General features: G+C 46.0%; 1 protein-coding gene across 12 annotated transcripts in view; it reads right to left on the reverse strand.

Moving 5' to 3' along the window:
* TLCD4 (TLC domain containing 4) overlaps positions 1-21,777 on the reverse strand; it is a 76,615-nt gene that overhangs the window by 34,307 nt on the left and 20,531 nt on the right. For 7 of the 12 annotated variants that reach the window (XM_031680412.2, XM_072968166.1, XM_072968164.1 and 4 more), the window contains one exon: positions 1,937-2,101. In XM_031680412.2, the coding sequence (XP_031536272.1) occupies positions 1,937-2,091 (155 nt within the window). In that variant the 5' untranslated portion in view covers positions 2,092-2,101. The other 5 variants (XM_031680411.2, XM_072968165.1, XM_006197343.4 and 2 more) reach the window with 5 other exon arrangements.

Below are 21,777 nucleotides of genomic sequence, written 5' to 3' on the forward strand. Positions count from 1 at the left end.
ATGTTTGCAGAAAAGGAACAATTAAATACAAGAATTTCTCACTTATAATTAATTAAACTGATCTCTCTGAGGTGTGAATTTTCTGGAGAGCTTTTCTTCCTTCTCTTCTTTTACTCACGGAGGATCTGGGCTACTTATTGTTCAGAGACTCCTCCCCGATTATCAGGAAGAATTAGGGGGGTTGTGTTGATCTGTCTGTTTCTAGACTGGAAGCAGGGTTTGAAGATATGTATGTGTACTTTACTCAAAAAGCAGCCCTTTTTTTTTTCCTTCTTTGCACTCTCCACCTCACAGCTTAAGTCCCATGTCAACTAAGCTGGAATGAGAAACAGGAGTAAATCTGAGAGAGAGAGAACACCATTTGAATAGCATAAGGAATTCTGTATAATCCCAGACTCCTTTTTCCAATGGGAACTCAGTTTCCCAAATGGTAAGTCTGAGAGCTTCATACAATGGCAGTGATAAAACTGAATAATGCAAAGTACTTTTCAATTTCGTCATTTCATGTCATTTTTATCTTTGCTTCAATCTATCTACACCCTTCCTATTTCTTTGGCTTGCAGTTCTCCAAGATTCAAATGCCTTTACCTATCCTAACCATGCTGAAAAGGAAACGAAAATAATTCAAAATTTAGTCGCAGAAAAATGTACGTCTTCACCTCCCTGCACCCTGTCTTCTCTTTCCCACTATTCTATCTTCATGTTAGAAAGGGTTTTACAAAATAATGGTTAGTACCTTTTGTGCCCCACATGTGAACAATATCCTTGTGCTATTCTTAAGACAAAAGAATCATACCTCTTATTTTTAAAAAATATGTGGAAAAATAATTCTCACTTTTTGGAAGAAAGAGCTGTAACATATATGAACCAGACCAATCAGTATAAGGTGCAGGAAAAAACAACTAGTTTTATTCACAGTCTGAGTCATAAATGTGAATGCCTGCAAAAACAATTTGGCTCAAAGAAAGGCAGGGTATTTCAGGTCACGTATGCCCATTCTCAAATAAACACTTAGACTTCGAGAGAAGTTCTTTCATTCTAAAAGGAAATTTTAATGAAAAATAATTATAGCAATTTTAAAGATCTGCTGGATTCATTTTCTAGGTAGCACTAACTTCAACTCAATAACAACAACAAAAAGTATTCCCATAGCTGCTTTAATGCACTGAGGTTTGCAGAGAGGTGTCCAGGCACCTGAAATGCTTTAAAGCAAGAGAAGCGGTCATCAGAGTTGTTCTGTGTTTGCAACCTTGTGAGAGATTAATGAGTTGCACACACAAAAAATTTGCAAATCAACTAATTAAAGCTCCTGGCAGATTTCTATATCCTTAGATGCCTTATTTGTTTTCCATTTTTTTTATTTAAAAAAAACTAAAAAGCAGTTTTTAATTTAGAATTATATAAGAAGAGAACAGATTCTGGAGGGTTCTGAATTATAATGAAAAGTTCATGGAAGGAGAGACATGGATGTGCTAACTAGACACCGTGATCTTTGGTGTGCAGTGTTTAACTGCCCTGGTGGGGCTAAGCCTGCCACTACGTATAGGCAGCCCCAACTAATGCTACTTCTCTTGTCGTTTCCAAAGAACACGTGTGTGTTATCATAAATATTTCAGAGGAGAATGCAAAACAGTGCTCTTCCAGCCACAGTCAGCTGGAGTCTACTTCACACTTCCCCAGAAAGTTAAATAAATGCTTCCTAACATCTCTCAATATAAGAATTTAAAATTTTTCTTGCTTGAGATCTACTTGTCTTTCTTTTCATTCCTAATGTCAAATAAAAAAAATGTGACCGTAGACTTTGCTAGATCCTAAATGAAAAAGACTTTTTGGAACAATTTAGATATTTAAATTAATTATTTAAATAGAAAGACGTGACTTTATCTCAGAAGATTAGGTTTTTTAAATCAATCAATCACATTTTCGTATGCTTTACCTTGAGTTCCATTCAATCTTCTTTTCGAAGTTGAGACTATTAAAACCTGGAGAAACTTTAGCTGAAAACCAGTAACTTACAAAGCAGAAAAGAAGCTGAAAGGTGAGAAAGCTGGTAAAAGTAGTGCCGATGACCAGTGAGGGGTTGGTATCCATATTCTTCAACCTGTTAAGAGAAATGATGGCTATAAATTACCTTAAATTGCTCATCATATACCTAAATTAATTTTTTTAATTTTAAAAGATATGTGGTTGTATTTTTAGGAATTTATTTTAATTTAGTACAAATGTAAGAAAGCAAGGAGACTATAGATTTTAAGCCTTTACCAGCTATTTGTCATGTATCTCACATTTGTACTTCAGAGGGAAAAATGTATTATCTTAGACATCTAAATAGTACAAATGTCAGGAGACAAGTTTAACATCATGATGCTCAAAATTATCTAAGTCTGGAGTTTAATACTAAGAGGGAATTTCAAGAACTATAACTGACAGTATTCTTTTAGTAATATTTTTAATTAAACTTAGGACAAATCACCTGACTTCTCTCTGCCTCAATTGCCTCATCTGTAAAATGAGAGCGTTGGCTACATAATTTCTAAGAAACAATTAAGCCCGAAAAACAGAACTAACATTATCAGCAATAGCAAAACAAAAAACAATTATGTAATTAAAAAATAATTGCACAGTGGGACAAACAACATTTAAATAATAATACCATCTTAGGAATATTACCATCTTGGAAAATAATCATACCATTATTACTGCTTAAATTAGTATTTAACTTAAAAAAAAAATTCTGCAATCACACATATCCTTGAACCAAAAGTCCTCCATGGCGTTTTTACCTCTAAATTTTTTATAAAAGAGCATCAGGTGTTAAGGATAGAGTTAGCAGAAAGAATAATAATATGCATAATACATACATTCAAAGTATGTTTTCTACCTCAGTGAGCTAAACTTTATTTGGCTCCTAAAAAATATTAGGAACAGTCAGACTAAAAAAAGACACTAAAGCATTGCTCATATCCAGCAAATACAGCATGTCCACGGCTTCATCTTTGATAGGGCTGACCCTCAAATGGAAAGGAAACGAATCAAAATGTATTTCCAGCTGCCTAACGTGAAAAAATAGTCACCCACTGAAGCCAGTTCACCAGAGAAAAACCAAGGCATTGACTGCACAAGCAATAACCCCACTTCATTCCTTTCCAACCAGAACATCACTATAAGAATCAGTCTCCCACGGGGCCCCTCTGACAGGATTCACGTGTAATGAATTCTTTCCTCACTCATTTTTTCTGATGTGTGTGCTCTGTAAAAAACTGACGTCACAATTCTGCTCCATAAGATTTCATTAACTTTATTGCTCCTTTAATTTTTTTTAAATTCAACATGTGTTTATTGGGTATTAACATTTTTAATTTGTGGTCTTTTAGCCTACGTTTCCTGTAGCCAAATAATACATAAAAATTTTGTGGATAAATTACACATCATGATAATTTGCTAAGCGAGACATAAAGGGGAAAATGTTTTTCTAAGATGAGAGCAAATAGGGATCTGGATGCCAGGTGGGCAGATAACTGAAGACAACAAAACCAGTAACCAGAAGAAGGTGGAGTCTAACTTAATTGTCAGGGCGGTCGCCCTGAACGGCTCTGTGTGCTCCCTGGAGGTGCAGGCGGGTGGCAAGGCATGAGCTGCTTGTTCACTTCAGTTAAAATTCAACATACGCAGTGAGCATTCATTTCATGAATGTTTGCTAAAAAGTTATAAAGCATAGCAAGTATCATGCAAGTATCATCCATTTTATGAATTGTTAACCAACACATTTTTAACAAGCAAACAGTTTACCATTAAGAAATTCCTCATTCCTAAAAAAAAAAAAAAAAGCTAGTTTTTTTGAAATCTCATTACTTTGTACCATCATATTTCACAATATAAAACAGAGAACAGAGAACAATTTGGCCATTTATCTGAAAAGCTCGTTTTTATTAAGTCTTTGTTATACCGGAGATCTTTTATTTTCAACAGACTGTCAGTTAACTAGGGTCTTTGGGGTACGGGGTTGAGAATCTCCCTCTGCAAAAACATTTCATTTAAAACTAAAGAGCTCCACATCGTTACGTTGTGGCTCCCATTAAAGGCTCAACGCGCAGAAGCTAATTAAACTTCTCTTCTCCCAGCTTTGCTTCTTATTAAGCAGCTGCTTGCTTCCTCAGTCATGCCAAATCTAGGGCTAATCTAAGGAGTTTTTAAAAATTTTTCCACAGGAAACCAAGGCTTCTGGTAGGAAGCAACTGCCCCTGTTCATTCCCTGAATAAGGCAAGAAAATGGTAAAAATGGATAAAACCAAAAATGTTCATTACTGACACAGGCCTTTCAGAGTTTGGTGATTATTAAGCAGAGGAATGCATGGTAAACGCAGGAGAGTACTCGACTTGGTGCGCACCTCTCCACATGGCTGGCAGCTGGCAGAAGGCTCAGGTGCCACCCAGGGACAGAGCAGCCAGAAGAGAAGTGGGAAATATTTCTGTGGCAGTTTACAAGGGGAGTGTCTAGACAGGAACGTTATAATATGGTAACTAGTCCATCTTGATCCACAGGAATTATGGACACCAAAGAAACTCTTCCAGAAGCTTCCTGAACACAAAGGATGTCTGTACTTTTCCCCCAAGATGGTTTCCATAAACTTTAATTCAAGGTGGTTTCTTCATAGAGAAAACCACGAAAAGGTCTGAAGGAAGGAGTTCTCTCAGCCATTAGCTGGTGAGGGCCCCTCTCCAGCAGGACACCCGGGGGCAGAGCCACCAGCATCAGCACAGCCAGGCTGATTCGGTCTCGTCTTCTGCCAGCTGTTCATCCAGCACCCACCACGGGATTCTGGGACTCAGAGTACAAAGCGGGGACGTGTTTACAGGCCGGCAGGGGAGCGGAGAAACGGATCACCACCACATGAAGCGGTGCTAAGGGGGCACCTCCTGCTTCCCAGGGAATAAATATCCAGCAGAGAGGGAGGTACAAACAGTGAGGAGACACCCGAGGGCACTCAATAAACCAGGAGAACAGCTCCCCTCCTAGTAAAATCCCAAGAAGGCGCTTTAAGGCTGAAGCCCGGGAAGGCTCATTTGCACCAGCTGACCCAGAACCACTGAGCTGGGAATACAATCATGACTCCCACGTCCCCACGGCCATTATTCCCCTGTAATGCAGGGGACTCCTTGGAGAGTATGTTGGAATCACCCACGTCACTTCCAGTCACCAACACGTAAACACACTCACGCTCCTTCACGTTCTGGTACAACTTCCAGGTGAGAACCACTGCTGTGCTGATTCGCAGTAAAAATCCTTGTCTTTAAGGGCAGAAAGGAAGGCGGATGCTGGGAAGAACATGCTTGGCATTCCTCTGCCCATCCTGAGTCACTCCCTTTCCTAGTTTCCACATTGACTGAATATTCACTGCTCTAAATCTCCAGTTCTCCCTCTCCTATATTACTTAAGATCTCTCCCCATTTTACCAAAAAATGGAGGCCATCAAGCATGAGCTCCTGACAATGGCAATGCTTACGACTTCCCCTCACCTCAACCCAGAAGCTCTCCTCTGCATCCTACAGGCTCTTCAGGGGTACATGCCCACACTGTGAACGTGGCTCATGTTGTGTGCAAACAAACCCCACCATCTCCCCGTGTGCCAGTCCTGGATGGCCAGCTATCCTCTGGATGGCTCCAGATGGGCATCCTGGGGGCTGTGGGGCTACATGACTCATGCTGAACTTAACCCCAAACCAGTCCTCCCCCCAGGGGTCCATATCTCAGAGAAGACACCGTCATCTACAACACCTCCCTGCCTCCAACCTAGCACAGCTTAGTCATCCTGGGCTCCTTCCTATCTCTTATGCCTACAATTAAGTGTCTGCCAAACGCTGGCAGGCTGAAGGATACCAAATGAAGGACAACCTGATACCAGGACGGTTCTGACGTTCCTCACGATAGCCTTATGAAGAACACAAAGAAACGTGGCTGGACGACACAATTAGGTAAATCCAGAGTCAGCTGAAAAAGCAGAACCAGCATGTCAGTCAATGGGGACGTGAGAAATAGCCCCTGCTGTTCTATCAGGCTCTCTCTTCGGTCTGTTTCAGTAATATTTTTACAAATATTTATATGTTTACTCAATCTGCATAACACAGAGCTGGGAAAGATACTAGTATAATCACTTAACAGAATCAGGCTTCAAAATCATCTTCAGAGGCTGAAATAATGAATCTCAATCAGAAAGATAAAACAGGAATAAATTCTTTCAAGGCAATACCCATGTATAGGACTTCGCATACTAGCTGTGTAGCACGTGTGCACACACACACACACACACGCGCGCACACTGGAAACCTTAGCATTTTAATCTACACAACCCAGTGAGAAATAATGTAATGAAGACACTAATAATAAAAAACAGACTTCAGAATGATTCATAATTGGATAGTGCAGAAGTACACCTCTGGATCAAAGCATGTATCAGCCCCACTTTACTCTGAATTAATTACATATTAAAGTATCTTTAGAGCCATGTAACTAAGATGGTGATTTTTAGAAATCGTATCATGAAGAGTTGAAGGGCTGAGTAACGTTCGCTTGGGAACAAGATTGCTCAGAGAGGACTTAAGAGCATTCTTTGAACATCTAATGAACTGTCATATGGAAAACTAAAAGGATGAACTTGCTCTTCATTAATCAATATGGTCCAAATGGGCAAAAGTTACAGAAAAGGAATAGTTCAGCTTAATTTAAGGAAGAACCTTCTAACAATATAGAAGTGTCCGAGTACCGCATCATGGATGTGGTGAAATGACCACAAGGAGGATGGGTCTGCAGAAGCGGTGGGCGCTAGTCTAACCTTCAGAGCACGTGCAAAGTAAGATGCTGGGATTCTGAGACTGAACTGAATTTTGGTATCTAAAAAGATAATTTTGTAATAAATACTGCATTAGCTTCCCAACAGTCTATCACCTGTGTTAAAAAATCACAATCACACGTGTAAGAAAACGTCAAGCACATCCGACATGGTGGGAAGCACACGGCTGTCACAGTCTTGGGTTTGAACCTCCGTTCCACCACGTGTTAGTTGTGTGGCGGGGACAAGTGACTTAACTTGCCTTACCTGCACCCCAGTTTCTTCATCTGTAAAAGGGAGGTAACAACAGCATTAACCTGACATGGGGAATAAACCACATTGTGCTGGGCACTTACAAGAGTCCTGGGCACGGTGCACACTCAGTCAAGTTTCTGCTTCCACCCTCAGCCACCTCCAGCAGCAGGCAGGACGTGCAGTTTCCAGGACTGTCATCACTCCAGCCAAGGGAAACAAGACCCTCCCCTGACCCCTAGGCCCCAGGCCTCTAACTCATCCCCTTTTACATCAGTCCAACATTCAAACCGTAGGCAGCCTCACTGCAGGAATCTATCCTCTACCACGCGACTCTCCCTCTCATGCTCCAAAGTTCCCTCCAGCCACCTGACCCAGCCCATCGCCCCCTGTGCCTCTCAAACCCGTCCACTAGGCCCCCTGGAACAGCTGCTCCATACCCAGAAAACAGTGCTCCGTCCTGCCCTCCCCTCTGCGTGCTCTGAAGACACGCCTCTTCTGCGGCCCTCCCACGTGGTGGCTGCGTCATCCCTCATCCCTCAGAGTCAGGAGCGGCCCTGTAACCTCTTTGCTCCTTGTGGCTCCCTTCAGGCCGCACTCCTCCCATCCTTCACCTCCTGTAAAGATCCAGGGTGCTGTGGTCTTGCTGGTCAGTTATGCCAGCCCTCCCTCTTCTCTCTGATACCGTAGTCCAACCTCCCGAACACTCCCTCCCACTCAAAGACTTTGGTCTTGGTTCACTTGCGTCCTCAAGCCCCGCCATCATCCTGAGTGACTTCCTGTCTGTGTAGAAGGCCCAGGTTGCCTTAGCAGTTCAGTCCTTCATCTGATGGCACCTCTTCCATGCCACCTTCACCGCCCACAGACCTTTACTGTCCCTTGCTCATCACTTTTCGGCCTCCAAAATAACATGGCAAGTACCCCCTTTGTTGACCCTTCCTTCAAGTGTGCTCAGTATTACAACATTCTCAAGTCCACAGATCCCAGCTTTTCCTCAGTCCACTGGCCCTTTCCTCTTTTCACTCCCCTCTTTAATCAGCTTAGATCCAGGGCCCATCGTTTCAGTAAGAGTCTTTTTAACACCCTACATTCCCTTCCCACTGCCAAGAGCCGGCAAACCTCCAGCCCCGGATGAGCCCAGCGATTTACTCGGTGCCAAGCCCTGAACAATCAGAGCACTGCTGGGAAAAGCCATGGAGCAGAGAGCTGAGTGTGAAACCACAGAGGATCAAACAGCCTGCAACCCTGCCCCACACGCCCACCACATTGCCCTCGCCAACCCACCCTTTCACGCTACACAATTAACTGTCTAAATTGTCCCCACTCTGTTCAAACCTCCAACCGTCCACCCCCATTCTCAACAGATAACCCCCATCCTACTTCACAAAAAATAGAAGTCAATGTATGAAAATTCTCAGCATCACCTTATCAACCATTCAAACTACCTGCACCTCTAACTGCATCTTCACCCATCTGTCCTCCCATCCCAAGACAACCTCTCCAACCCGTGGACTTTGGAGACAACCTCTGGCCTTCTTGAGAAACTTTTGCTCCCTATTATCCTTTATTCTCTCCCCAACTAGATCTTTCTATTGGCTTTTAAACAGGCTCAAGTTCCCAGTCAAAAGTCAACAGACTCACCACCTCTTCTTCAATCCTGTATCTCCCTTCCAGTGTGGTCTCTGGCCCTCTCCCTCTCTTTCACCCTCCCCTCGACCTTTAAGACAAAGTTCTAGAGAGGTTTGTCTATGCTGTCATTTCTCACCTCTCCCACTCCTCAGCCCAGTTCATTCTTGTCCCCACCCTCATCACTCCCCTGCAGTAGCTACTGCTCAGGTCAGCAATGACTTCTCCGTGTGACCTCCATGGCACCTGACATTTCAGCCACATCGGACACTACTGACCATTTTCTCCTTGAAACACTTTCTTCCGTATGTTTCCACACCACCACCACCACACTTCTTCCTCTGCCCGGACACTAAGTACAGAATTCTCCAGGGCTCGGGCCCAGGCCCTCTTCTCCCTATGTGTTTCCTATGCGGTTTCACCCATACCTGTGGCTTCAGTCACCGTTTACACACAGAAAAGTCCCAGGTTCAAGTCCCCACCCCAGGTCTCCCCTCTGAGCCCCTGACACGCACGGCCAGCTGCGTAGCTGTCGGCACCACACAGCATGTCAAGGGCATTTCGAACCAAGCTCAACTTCTCACCGGTTATGAGAGCACTTCTCTAGTGATTTTCCTGCCGTGTCAGCAGCTCTAACATGTAAAAGTGCTTAAAAAGTCTCTATTAGCAGACTGTAAACCATTTGTCTACGACACACAAATACAAAAAAAGAGAAGTTTACCAGACCAAACAAAAGCCCTACCAAAAAATACCTGCCCCACACCTGCGACGGCTTTGCTTGCATTTTCATGCGGGTGGTGCACTGCACCACCTCCCTCAGCGCTTGCACATGGCGGCGGTTAACCACAGACACAAAGCCCCGCAGGGAGGAACAACTTAGCACACTGCCCGCTTCTGGCTGTCCTTCATGTAAAACTTGAGCATCTAATCAAATGCACACCAAGCTGTCAGCTAACTGCAGTTAGTTTCTGTTTTTTATCATTGTTGTTAATTGTGTGTTGAAAAAAGGTTAGAATTACAGGCAGAAAACATTCCACCCTTCTTCGCTTCTGAGCATCAAGTTCCAAGAACCATCAGCATCAGGGTGAAAGTCGAAAGAGAGCCTGCTGCATAAAAGCCACCCTCCCGTCTGTGGTCCTCCGATCTTTGTGGTACTGCTCTTTAAAGTGAAGCAAATGGGAAGAAACGAAGACTGAACCAGGAGAGGCTAAGGAACCCTCTATTAATATGATGAAGTTACACTCCCTTTCTCAGATATATGATGACACTTAAGATTTAACAGAGGGGGGACATAGCTCAAGGGGTAGAGTGCATACTTAGCACACACAAGGTCCTGGGTTCAATCCACAGCACTGCCTCTAAAAATAAATAAATAAACCTAATCACCTCCCCCCACCAAAAAAATAAATAAATACAACCTTCAAATTTTAAAAAGGAGAGAGAGAACTATTTTTAAAAGATAAAAAAAAAAGACTTCACAAGGAATTGCTTATTTCCATAGAAGAGATTTCTCTATGGTTCTTCCCTGTCAAGAGACTGAGCTGTGCATAAGGGCACCCTTCGTATATTCCCATTCTTTCAACACTTTCTCCTCCAAAAGCATGTGACAGAATTCAAGTTAAAGAAAAACGATTCAATCCTGACTGTTACAGACCTTGGCAACTGACGTTGGCAATTGCCTGAAACAACTTTTTTGGATTATAGATTTTTAATGAGAACAGAGAGTAATGTATTTCAGGTTGAACATTCACATATTTCTAACTGGCCTTTATTTCCCCCATAATTCTATGTAATAATTTCAATCACAGGATGCTAGAGCAGGAAGGAGGCTGAACTCTGTCCCCTAAACTGGCTGTACAACCCACCCACTAAACACTCTACTGGACACCAGCAATTGACACAACATGGTAAACTGACTATACTTCAACTGGAAAAGTAAATCACTCTGAAATTAAAAAAAAAAAAAGAGTCGGGGGGAAGGTATAGCTCAAGGGGCAGAGCGCATGCTTAGCACGCACAAGGCCCTGGGTCCAATCCCCAGCACCTCCATCAAGAAAAGGTAAATAAACAGACCTAATGATGTCCTCCCGCCTCAAAACAATTAAATTAAAAAAATTTTAAAAAGCGTCATCCACCCCCAGCAAGAAACAGCCTCACTCAAGGGACATGACCTCAGCTCGCTACAAGTGTCCGAGAACGGTTCTGACAGGCAGTTCGTGTTGCTACAGGTCTCCTTGAGTTCCCTTTCCTCCCTCACAGTCCTGTCTGTCTCCTGACATCCTTTGTTCAGTGCCTTCTGGGAATGCGATCCCTGTAATTTAGTGTTTTCAAATTTTCACATCCCAGAGCCTCCCCCCAACCCCTCCCACACCACACAGCACTGTCTCAGTATACATTCTGCTTATTCCCACCAGCCAAGAAGAATCTGTAGTCTTTCTTCCTATAGTTTGTTTTCTGGGGGATCAGGGGGCATAAGGTTTCTTGACATGTATTTTTCACACAGCCCAGCGTCTCCACGAAGAGAGACTGACACAGCAAGGGTGAGGGTAACCCCATCTCCTTAACCCCTCTCTGAAAATTCCTACTCATCCAAGAAATAATTTTCCCCCTTAATTTTGCACAGCACTTGATCAACTCTCCCTTCTATCATAGGTATTTTTAATTAGAATGTTAGCGAAACTTTCATTCTTATTCTCCTACGTTACATTTATTAATACTTTTTTACATGTCCTCCCGATTAACGCGAAAATTAAAAAATGAAATCCAATATAGTCAATCTACATCATGTCAGCTTTTTTCTTTTGGTCTTATTTAAAATCTTGTATCTCATTTTACACAGACTCTCGGCTTGGGATTTGTCTTTATAATGCCTAACAAGAAGTGTGGCTGTGAGGGAGCTGGCAATGAAAAAGGTCTCCTTTCCCAACTCCCAACCCGCTGAAGAATTCTCCCCTTAGGAGATTTCAGGAGTTCATTCTCTAGTGTCTTAAGGCTCAGAGCACAGACGGCACATTTTATTTGCTTGATAAATGTTGCCTCTTAGCATTGTACCCTGTTCAAAACTTTCATAAACAAGCCTTTGTTTTTTAAATCTATGAGTTCCAAACATAGCCACTGGATTTGGGATAAATCAGAATGCCTTAAGCCAGAAGCCAACAGCAATTAGAAGTCACACGCACAGCGCCTGACACAGAAAAAGTAAGGGGCTGGAAGCTTATACAATTTTAGGGCCCATCTTTAAGGAAATCAGCATTGCAGACATAACACACTCCTTGAGCCGTAGTCAGGGTGTGAGTGAGTGAGGGGCCCTGCCACTGAAGCAGGGACCGGCTGGCACCGCATCACCTGGGGGACCCTGGAAGAGGGGTGAGGTTCTGCACTCAACCTCTACCACTTCTGATGGACTTACTTCCACACCTCTGCTCTTGCATTCCTGGAGGGATCATGGTAGGAGCCTCCTGGCTTGGGACATCTCTTGGCTTTCGGCCAAAACTGTGAAATCAAGAAAAAGCTGGACAGAGCAAGATTTTTCCAATTATGTTTTGTTCTTTTTCTTTTCTTTTTTTTTTTTAAGGAATCACTGGGGCATCTGCCAAGCAACCTAGGCGTTCAGAACCTAAGGAGACAGGGAGGTCCTTCTCACCTCCAAACTGCCCATCTGACCACCCCTGGGAGGTCCTCAGGACGCCAGGAAGTGGCTGAGGTAGGGCTCTGCCTACCCACGTTCTCTCTCCTTTTGCCTGCTCCCCACAGGAAACAGGAGACTGTACTGAATGGGTTGCAGGGGTTGAAGAACAATTTAGTGAATTTTCCCCACCTGTTGAGTTCTAATTCCATTCAGCTAGAGAGAGCGAGCTAGAACGCAACCCCAGGCTGTACGAGGTGTTCTTGGGCAAGAAGACTATGACCTCTTGCCCTGCAGGTTCTATAAAATGGAGATGAGAAAGCCAGCAGTGCAAGACGGTTATGTGGCTTAAATGGGACAAGTTACATTCACCTAGCACAGTGCTTGGCAGTTGCTGCCACTTGCAGTAAATCTCTTAATGACCATGGATCCCTTTGTAATGTGACACTGCCACCCTACCACCCAGAGGTGGAGTCTATGTCTTTGCCCCCAGGAGTCTGGGTTGGCCTGGCCACGTGCTGACAGACAGGATGCAGCAGAGGAAAGGCTGTGAAGGTCCAGGAGGGTCTCAAAAGACCTCGCGGCGCCTGCTGCCCCTCTCCTGCAGCGCTGCCCTGAGCCATCCATCCGTGTAAAGGGAGCCTCCAGCCTCCTGGAGGGCGAGGCCGCGCGGAGAACTGAGGCTGCCCGCAGACAGGCCACACTCACGCCAACCACCAGCCCCGCTGTCACCCTTCCCGCACGGCCGACCCTCCAGCTGAATGCAGACCCATGAGTGAGCAGATAACCAGCAGAGGAACTGCCCGGCCACCCACAGAACCACAGGAAGAAAGAAATCACTGCTTTAAGTCACCAGGCTTTGGGGGTGGTTGGTTACTCAGCAGTAGTTCAAAGCACCACTCAGTAAAGGGCGTTGCTTATTATTACTGCCCTTGCCCAGCCGGGGAGTGCCCCAGCTGTCTCTCCGACGGCAAGTCCGAGGGAAAGGCTATCCCGCCTCTTAATCAGTGTGATCATTTCTCCTGCCTTTTAACCTTTGGCCTAAGGGCCTTGAAGCCCGCCTGCAACTATGATCTGATGGGGGAATTTCGTGGCTTAAATGAGATGACAACCCAGGCTTGTTACTGAACTCTCTAGGTGGATTTTTATTCTGTTACCTAAGAAACACTTAGAACCCTACCTGAGGTGCTTCGGGAGTGGTCTTTCTGACCTCCTTCCATAAGACTGCCATTGCCCCAGACTGATTCCAGCTGCATGCCTCTCCAATAAACATGGTACTTTATCTGACTCAGTACCTAGCGTGACACTATCAGGGAGCCGAAAAACCTAAACACAGTGACATGTTTCCTCAAACCATTTCACAGGCCAGAGAGGAGATGATGCGTGAAAGAGACCAGATGTGGCTTCAGGTGACCTCAAGTTTAACATTTACTACAGACCATCAGTCCTGTAAAATACCTAAGCTCGGCCCTCAGACTAGGTAATAAAGAATTGTTCTGGGGCCGCGTTCCCGAGGCAAGATTCAAGCAGACGAGGTTACGGACACTCAGCTCCAGGCAGGTCACGAAAGCCGAACTTTCCCCAGCTTCACGCAATCAGGTCAAGGTGCCCTAGCTTGTGGGTCTCTAATCCCAGTAACACACTCACCTTATGCAACCTATCAACAATTTTAGGCTTGGAGATGATCTCAAGGCTTCTTGGAAAGGTGCTCTGATCCTTTCTAACTGATAGAGCTGATCAATGTGAACAATATCAAGTGTAGAGTTTTGCTCTTGTTTATCTTATCTTATCTTATCTTATCTTATCTTATCTTATCTTAAACAACCTCTGTTATGAATGCCATCCAAAAACACCCTCACTTCTTGCTTTGTAAGTTGCAAGCTTAGGATTCTTGGGCAATTCTTAGGATTCTTCACAGAAGTTCCACTAAAATTATATACTCTGTACTGCCTTGTAGAAAAAAATGTCCAGGAATGATACCAGATTGCTGTTTTCATTGGTCATGTATCCCTTTCAGTCCTCGTGAAGCTATTTCTGGATTAAACCCATGAACTTACACTTCACCCTAGTGACCCTTCCCTGGGCAGTGCCAAGGCGTGACAGCCCCAGCTAGCCCGGAGGCACAGGAGATGAAACAGCACCGTAAAGCAAGGGCGCTAGGTTTTACTGCCCAGCCCCAGGAATGTTGCTGGGGATGCTGGTCACTGCAAATACAGCATTTTCTTGATGAAAATCCAAAGCAGAAATTTCTCTCACCTCCTCGAATCGAGAACAAATGGGCTTCTCCAATTTGGTTTTTTGGGGGACACCTTGAAGCTTGCTCTGGACTGTTTGCTTCTTCTCTTTGGCTGCTGGAAAGCTGAGGGCCAGAACCTCCAGGAAGAAGGGTACTTCGAAGCACACCTCCCAGCCTCACTCACCCCTCCATCACATCCTCCTGTGACTGATTTTTATTTCTTATCCTAAGTCTACTTCATCTTGTCATGTTATGTGCATCTTTGTATGCCTCCCCTTATCATTTCTGGAACAAGGTGGAGCATAAATAAAAGAAAAGATGTTACAGTCATCGGGACGCCTAATCCCCCTACTCTAGAGAGTGAGCTCTTGTGAGCAAGGGCTGTGTGTTGCCCCCACTGTAAAATCCCTGTAGTGTTCAGGGCTGTGCTTTTACTGTGAAATGAGTATTTGGGTAATTAAATAGCAGAACATGTCCGTTTTGATAACTCTGTGTTACCTGAAACATAAAATAAGCAGTATACTAATGATTTTATCTTTTATCCTCAAAATAAATTCACATAAGTGTAAAAGGATGCATGTGCAAGTGTGTTTCCTGCAGCATCATTACTTATCAGAAGTAAGCTTAAGGTCTAACGACAGGGAAACGGTTAAACACGCTGGTACAGGCACGCCGTCACAAATTACACCAACACTGCAATGAACAAGAGCACAGAGAGGAACAGCCATCTCATACTACAAAGTGGGGGGAAAAGTAGGCTACGAAATGATACTTTTTTTCATAAATACATAGCTGGGTACATTTTGGCATTTGTAGAGGGAAAAAAAGTTCTGAAGGGCTGTACCCCCAAAACTGGTAACTGAGTTTGGGGGTGAAACTGGGGAGGTGGGAGCTGGGGAAAGGGGAAGACGTGAACTTTCACTCTCTTGAATACTGACTGTTTGTAATGTTCTCTGTAACAAGCAAGTTTCTCTTTTGTAATTTAAAAATGAAAAACACTGAAGAAAACATTTAGAGACTTGAGGCTAGAAGCATTCTCAAATCCTCAAAATGCCAAATGTCTTAAGGGTTTGTTCAGATACTAAACTGGGATACTCCAGACATGCTGCCTTTGCTCCAAGTGGCCAGGACTGCCCTCTCCAGCAACGTGGCCCTCCTCCCTGCAGACTTCCTCTTGCCTTGGATTTCTGCACAAAGCATGTAAGAAATTGATCTGTCCAGTAACACTCACACTGGTTTTTAAAATATGAAAAGGCAATGAATCTTTCTCAACCGGACATAGCTGCAGTCTTCAGAGGTCCTTAAAATGGCATGTGATAAATTATAAAGCATTCAATTCCATGATTGTCTCAATATTTTTACATGTATTAGAGCCAAACAGGTTAAATTCAGCAAGACTAGTTTGGGGAATTATGTCCCTAAAATGAAACATTTTGTAAAAGGAGGGTTTTAATTTGTTCAAAAATTTTTTATCAAATGAAAATTCCTTCTTCCTCCTCTTCCACGAAATAAACACGTACCAGACAAGGAGAAGTTTTCTATGCCTTCAAAATGTACTTTTTAAAGGTTTTTAAAGTCTATTTTGGAGAAAGCTAATTAACTTAACTTGACCAAGTTGATTTCTCCATGTCCCGAAAATTTCAAAGTTAAATCAAAACCAGTGTGTAAACCTATTGATGTCCAGTTATTTCTAAGGTGGCCTTGGCAGGATACGGTGGACACCAACACAGCCCAGGCTGGGGTCCAGCACGGGCTCCCAATCTGGGCTCCGTGGCGTCAGGTGGAGACAATACGTCTGCAGCTCAGAGATAACGTCAGAGGAACCAGGGCTGAAAGCATTAGACAGCAGGCGGCGGCGGAGAAGTGTAGTCAAACACTGAAAATGCATCAACTAAGGTAAGAAAATCAGACAAGGCAGGAATGGGTCAAAGGAAGGCTCCAACTAGGTCAGAACGTGGATGATAACAGCAAGCAGTAACCAAGCAACCCGGCTGATCTTTGATACCCGTGTACGTTTTCCTCCAGGCTTTGTCGTATTTTGTCCACTGGTGTGGGTGTCAGGTGTTGGAGTCAGACATTAATTATTATAAAAAGGAAATCAAAGGCCTGCAGATAGACTTTGCCCTTGATTAACTCTAGGGCATAGCTACTGGAATTAGCCCAAGGATGCTGGATGCCGCCTCACCTATTTCTCCAAGAAGCTTTTCTGGCAATCCCAAAGACTATGACTGATGGTTCCAGTTTGATTGTAGATCTTGAAATAGATGTCTGAGGAAGTCTCGATAATCTAACCCTTTCATAAAACATAATGAGAATACTTTTCCAATTCACTGTGAGGCAAGCAGCCAACTTCTTAAGGAGTTTGATCAGCAAATGGGGTTTTGAAACAACACATTCCATCCGCTTCTTCTGCACGAACTTCTCAAAGCTGGATGGGGAGACGTGTGCCACCTACCCACGCACTCCGCACTGTGGGGCCCTTTGCTCCCTAGCCAGCTGATGAAAGTGGCCTAAATCTATCAGCCAACTTATTCTGGATCCATTTATCTTTCTATTTAACCTACAGAGAAAAATCTACTGCTTTAAAGACACTGCTTTCAAATCTCAGTTTCCTCCTTCCACACCTCCTCTTCCCTCAAAGCCTACTGTTTTGCTTTGAAGTGGACAGAACTGGTGAAGTTCTAGTTTTGCACCTGCCCATCCAGCTGCCTTTCACTAATGTGAGCCCTGCATCCATTAGACACCAAAAGGGCTTCCACGCTCCTTCCTGTCCCCACCGACGGGGTCCAGGTATCTCCCGACCAATTCTCTGCTCCCCACTCTACCCCCTCCAGCATCTTCAACCCCAGTGCCCAGCCTGCTTCACGGCAGCCTGTGTTTCCTTCTATTAGACAAATGGTTTCCAAAGAGTGGACTGTGATCCCTCAAGAGTTGAGTTTTTCAGAACACTGACCAGAAACAGAACGAGTAGAAATAGAAACAAAAATGGAAGCAATACACAGTAAGGGTACGTACTGTTTCATGGCAATTGTTCCAGACATACTTACTGATGGCCTGGGTCTCAAAGTAAAAATGCATTTTGTACAGTGTTGTAATCTGAAAATGTCTGAAACGAGCCTTTGTCCATCTCGTCAGAGCCTCCACCGGCCCCAACTGCTGGGCCCGCTGCTCCGCGGCTCCTTCCCCCGAGCCCCACGCAGGCTCAAGCTCTGAGCAGACAGCCAGCTGTCTTCTCCATAGGCTGTTTGCACAAACCTTGGCCTTTAACAGAGACTCGCAAGCTCCTCGTCATGTCGCCACAGGACTGCCTCCTCCTTGAGCAGACCAATGTTCTAAGTACAAGAAAAACTTTTGTTTGCTATCCTTTGCCCTCTTTTCAGGTCTGGGATCTGACTGCAGCACCTCCGACCATCTCACTGTGAACAACAAACCCAGAGCAGTGCGGCTCCGTTTCTTTGTATGCTGCCTTTTATCTCCAGCGAGAAAAACCACCACCAAAGTCACTCCTGAAATACCTTAGATTCTCCTACAAAATTAACTTTCCTGATACACTGCATTCCCGGCGTAATACATCCAGTGCCTGATACCAACGCCAGGTGAACACAGCTTAGCCCTCACGTTGAATTGAAATCTGTCTCCCATCCTTGAGAACAGATGGTGACGCCACCTCCATGTTGCTGTCTTCCTCCTCTCACCAGGCAAATGGAAGGAGAGGAAGCACAAGGCGGCTGCAGGAGCGTGGGGGCCTCCTTCCCTCTCTCAAGGCCGAGGGCATGGGCTGTCCAGCACAAGTCCACCCCCAGCCCTGCTCTCCCCGCCCATCACCCACGGTTCTCACCCAGACAATTCATGCATTATCTTCCTCTATTTCTGTATCTTTAGACTGTTCGGTTTACTTTTCTCAGTCAAACGGAGTATCCCACTTTTTAATTGTCCAAGAGACAGTGAAGCTAAATGAGTCTTTAATCTGTAGGATACAGGACGTTAGTTTGAGAAGAAGGGCGTGGGGAAACACTGAGGTCTGAAGGTTTCTTATGAAGTAACCTGCTCAGCATCCTCCCCTACAAGGGAGGCCAGCTTTGAGGGAGGCACCTCCACGTGGGGCCTCAGGTGGAGCACCAAGGGAGGGAGTGAACAGGTCTGAGAACTGAGGAAGAGCTGCCCTAGACCCTGAAGGGCACGAAATACTCTCAGAGGTAAAGACGGAAAGGCGGCGCACATCTAGGGCACATTCCAGAGTTCTCCTCGCGGCCCCCCCACTCCCTCTCTGCACGCATGCCCTTTTCCCATTTGCCAGTTGGGAAATGCAGGGCTACTTTACCACCTCTCTGGCAGGCATCTGGTTACCGGCAGAGAAGCCTGTCTGTCCTCTCCCAAGTGGCCACTTCCTCCTCCCTGACTCCTCACTGGAAATGTCTTAAACCAGACCAGCTCTGAGTTACACTTCTGAGGGCTCCCTGCCCCGGAGGCCTGCATTTACCTTGCTAATCAAACGACTCTCCCTCCGATGGAGATTTCAGGAAACCAGCGCAGGGATAGGTCAGATCTTGTATCCACAGCTTAGGGTCAACGTAGAAGACTTGCTTCTTTGGAATTTACTATAAAGTTTCGGCCCCTCGACCACTGCCATTCCTAGGCACCTCCAAGTACACCACTTGAGTTGCAAAGAGCCATTATTCTTTCCGACGAGGTAAAGAAGGCTTCCAGTGGAAGGACACAAAAGCTAACAGTGTAAATAATCACGACTGACTGGGCAGCTGGGCTTGAGGCACCCCGCTCTAGACAGGTAGAACTCACGCACGATCACACAAGAATGATTCCAACAACTCGGGGCAAAAGGAGGTGCAGGGGTGGAGGAAAAAACATCCTCAAAATATATTATCCTCAGGATCATCTGATGGCACTGAAGGAAGGATGGCAAGTAAACTAAAATCCATCGCTCCTCAAGCCATTCTTTCAAATGTTCTAATGCGGCAGGAGTTCACTCTCCTAATTTCGCTTCACCAACAAGACAAACAAGGGGGAAATTCTCTACTTCACAGGTAGCATACCTAAAAGGGGGCGGGGACGCTTTACAGTTTTACCGTAACTAGCTACACAAGGATGCAGCAGCATTTCACCTAAAACACACAACTCTAAGATTCATTTTTCTCAGTTCCATTTATGACTGACTGAAGATTTTACTAAAATGACAGTTTCCTCCCTACCTCACACATCAACTCCTAACATCCAAACAGACTCTTCCATCTTGTCCCCAAACTAGAATCGGATTCATTTAAACATTATCAAAGATCACTCTTCAAGGGCAATTTTAAAATTTCATATAAAAACTTGCACCACATTCACACTCAGATGTGTACATCTAAGAAAATACTGGCCAGCAACAGTGACCCTAAATGAGTGCTTTCACAGAGGGCGGTTTGAAAATGCTAGCATTACAGATCCCATTTCATGGCTGGGTAGACCGAGGCACTTAGTTTAATGAACTTGCTCGGGGTTACAATGGTACAGCTGGAAATAGAAACCAATTCCTCCCTCTGACTCTGCGCCCAGTCCCTCTCCCACTAGACTCTTCAGCACTCGGTGGCTAAAAATGGGACCCACTTGAGAGCTGCAAGGCTAAATAAAAGCTTCTTGTTTCATGGGGGGGGGGGGGACTTACCTACTTGATGCACCTGACCGTGTACTGGCCTCTTACAGGCAAGCTTGCCCTGGATGCCCGCAGCACCCACCCCTGCGAGCTGAGACCCAGGAGGCGCCGCTGGGCAGCCCCAGCAGCCCGAGTCGCACAGCACGGGAAACGCGAGTGGAACGCGGGGCGTCGGAGGGGCGCGGGGGCCGCGGGCCCGGGACACCACCTGCGCCCCGAGCGGCGCCGGAGCCCGCCGGGCCGGGAGGATGCTGCGCCGGCCGCGCACACCTGCTGGAGCCCTCCGCGGAGCCCCGGGCCGCCTCCCGCGCTGCTGGCGCCCACCCAGCCCCCGGCGCCGGCGCCGGCGCCCTCGGCCGCGCTAGGCCGGGGGCGGGAAGCCGCGGCGCCCCAGCCCGCGGGTGCGCACGGCGGCGCGGGAGAGCCGCGGGGCGCAGCGAGCCCGCCCTCCTCCCGAAGCCTCTCCAGCGGCGTCACCTGTGCCGGGTCCCGCGGCGACTCGCGCGCGAGCGGCGGCGCGCCGGGCCGGGAGAGGGCGGCGGGTGGTTACAGGCGCCTGGTCATCCGGCCCGGCCCGAGGGCTGGCGCCGGCCGCAGCCGCCCGCGAGATGCTCGGCGGGAGCCAGGGGAGCCGCGGGCTCCGGGCCGCTGGAAGGAGCAGTCACTGAGGCTACTGCTGCCGCCGCGGCCGCCGCGCCCGCCCGGACTGCGGGCTCGGGTTACCGCAGAGCGGCTCCTTAAAGGGGCCGCGGCGCTCCGGCTCCGGCTCCCGGCGGCTCCGACCCCCGGCCAAAGTGGGCGGGGCCCCGAGGCCGGCTGCAGGGCCGACCTTCGGGTGCAGGAACTAGGGTCCCGGAAAAGGCTCAAAAGCGCGAGCAGCCGAGGAGGGTTGCGGTGGGATCCTGGAAGAGCACACCTCGCCAGGGACAGCGCGTGCGGTTCCTCAGCTTTGCAAAGCAAGTAACAAAACTAGCAAGTGGGGAGAATTGCGAGTCCGCTTCCGCAGCGGTCAGTACCTGGGCTCGCCATGTAACCAAAATTCTTTGCAGATTATGAGTTTACATTCTGCCTTAAGTGTCCAGATTCTGCATAAATGAAGCGCATGGTTTAATCATCAAAAAGGAGGTGAAAGGGCGATTGTTGACTTTTCCTGCCACGTCCCACTCGGCCGAAGATGAGTCCCACGCTGCTTTTGATTGGGGCCGCAGGTGCTTTCCAAACTGGGTAGCGGGCGTGTGTGGAAGAGGCAAGTTCTCTGGGAGCACCCTCCTCCGGAATCTCTAAAAACACCCGGATGAGTGCACCAACACCCCACCTACACCCGGAGCCCCTCAGCTGTCAAGGTGGGGAATTAGGATTTGGAATTTGGGGTGCTGGCTGAGAATTCCAAGTTGTCCAGTGCATAGAGTTTGCCATTAAACAGTAGGTATTTTGACCTGTTAAATATGGTCTCAAAAACTTCCAAGTGTTCTGGATCAACAGGATAGAATTGTTTAGAATAAAACAAAGTAATTAAGACGTACATTTAGGCTGTTATGATTTGCAAAAGAATAATCACAAA

Source organism: Vicugna pacos, chromosome 9 (assembly GCF_048564905.1).
Source record: "Vicugna pacos chromosome 9, VicPac4, whole genome shotgun sequence".
Taxonomy (NCBI): Eukaryota; Metazoa; Chordata; class Mammalia; order Artiodactyla; family Camelidae; genus Vicugna; species Vicugna pacos.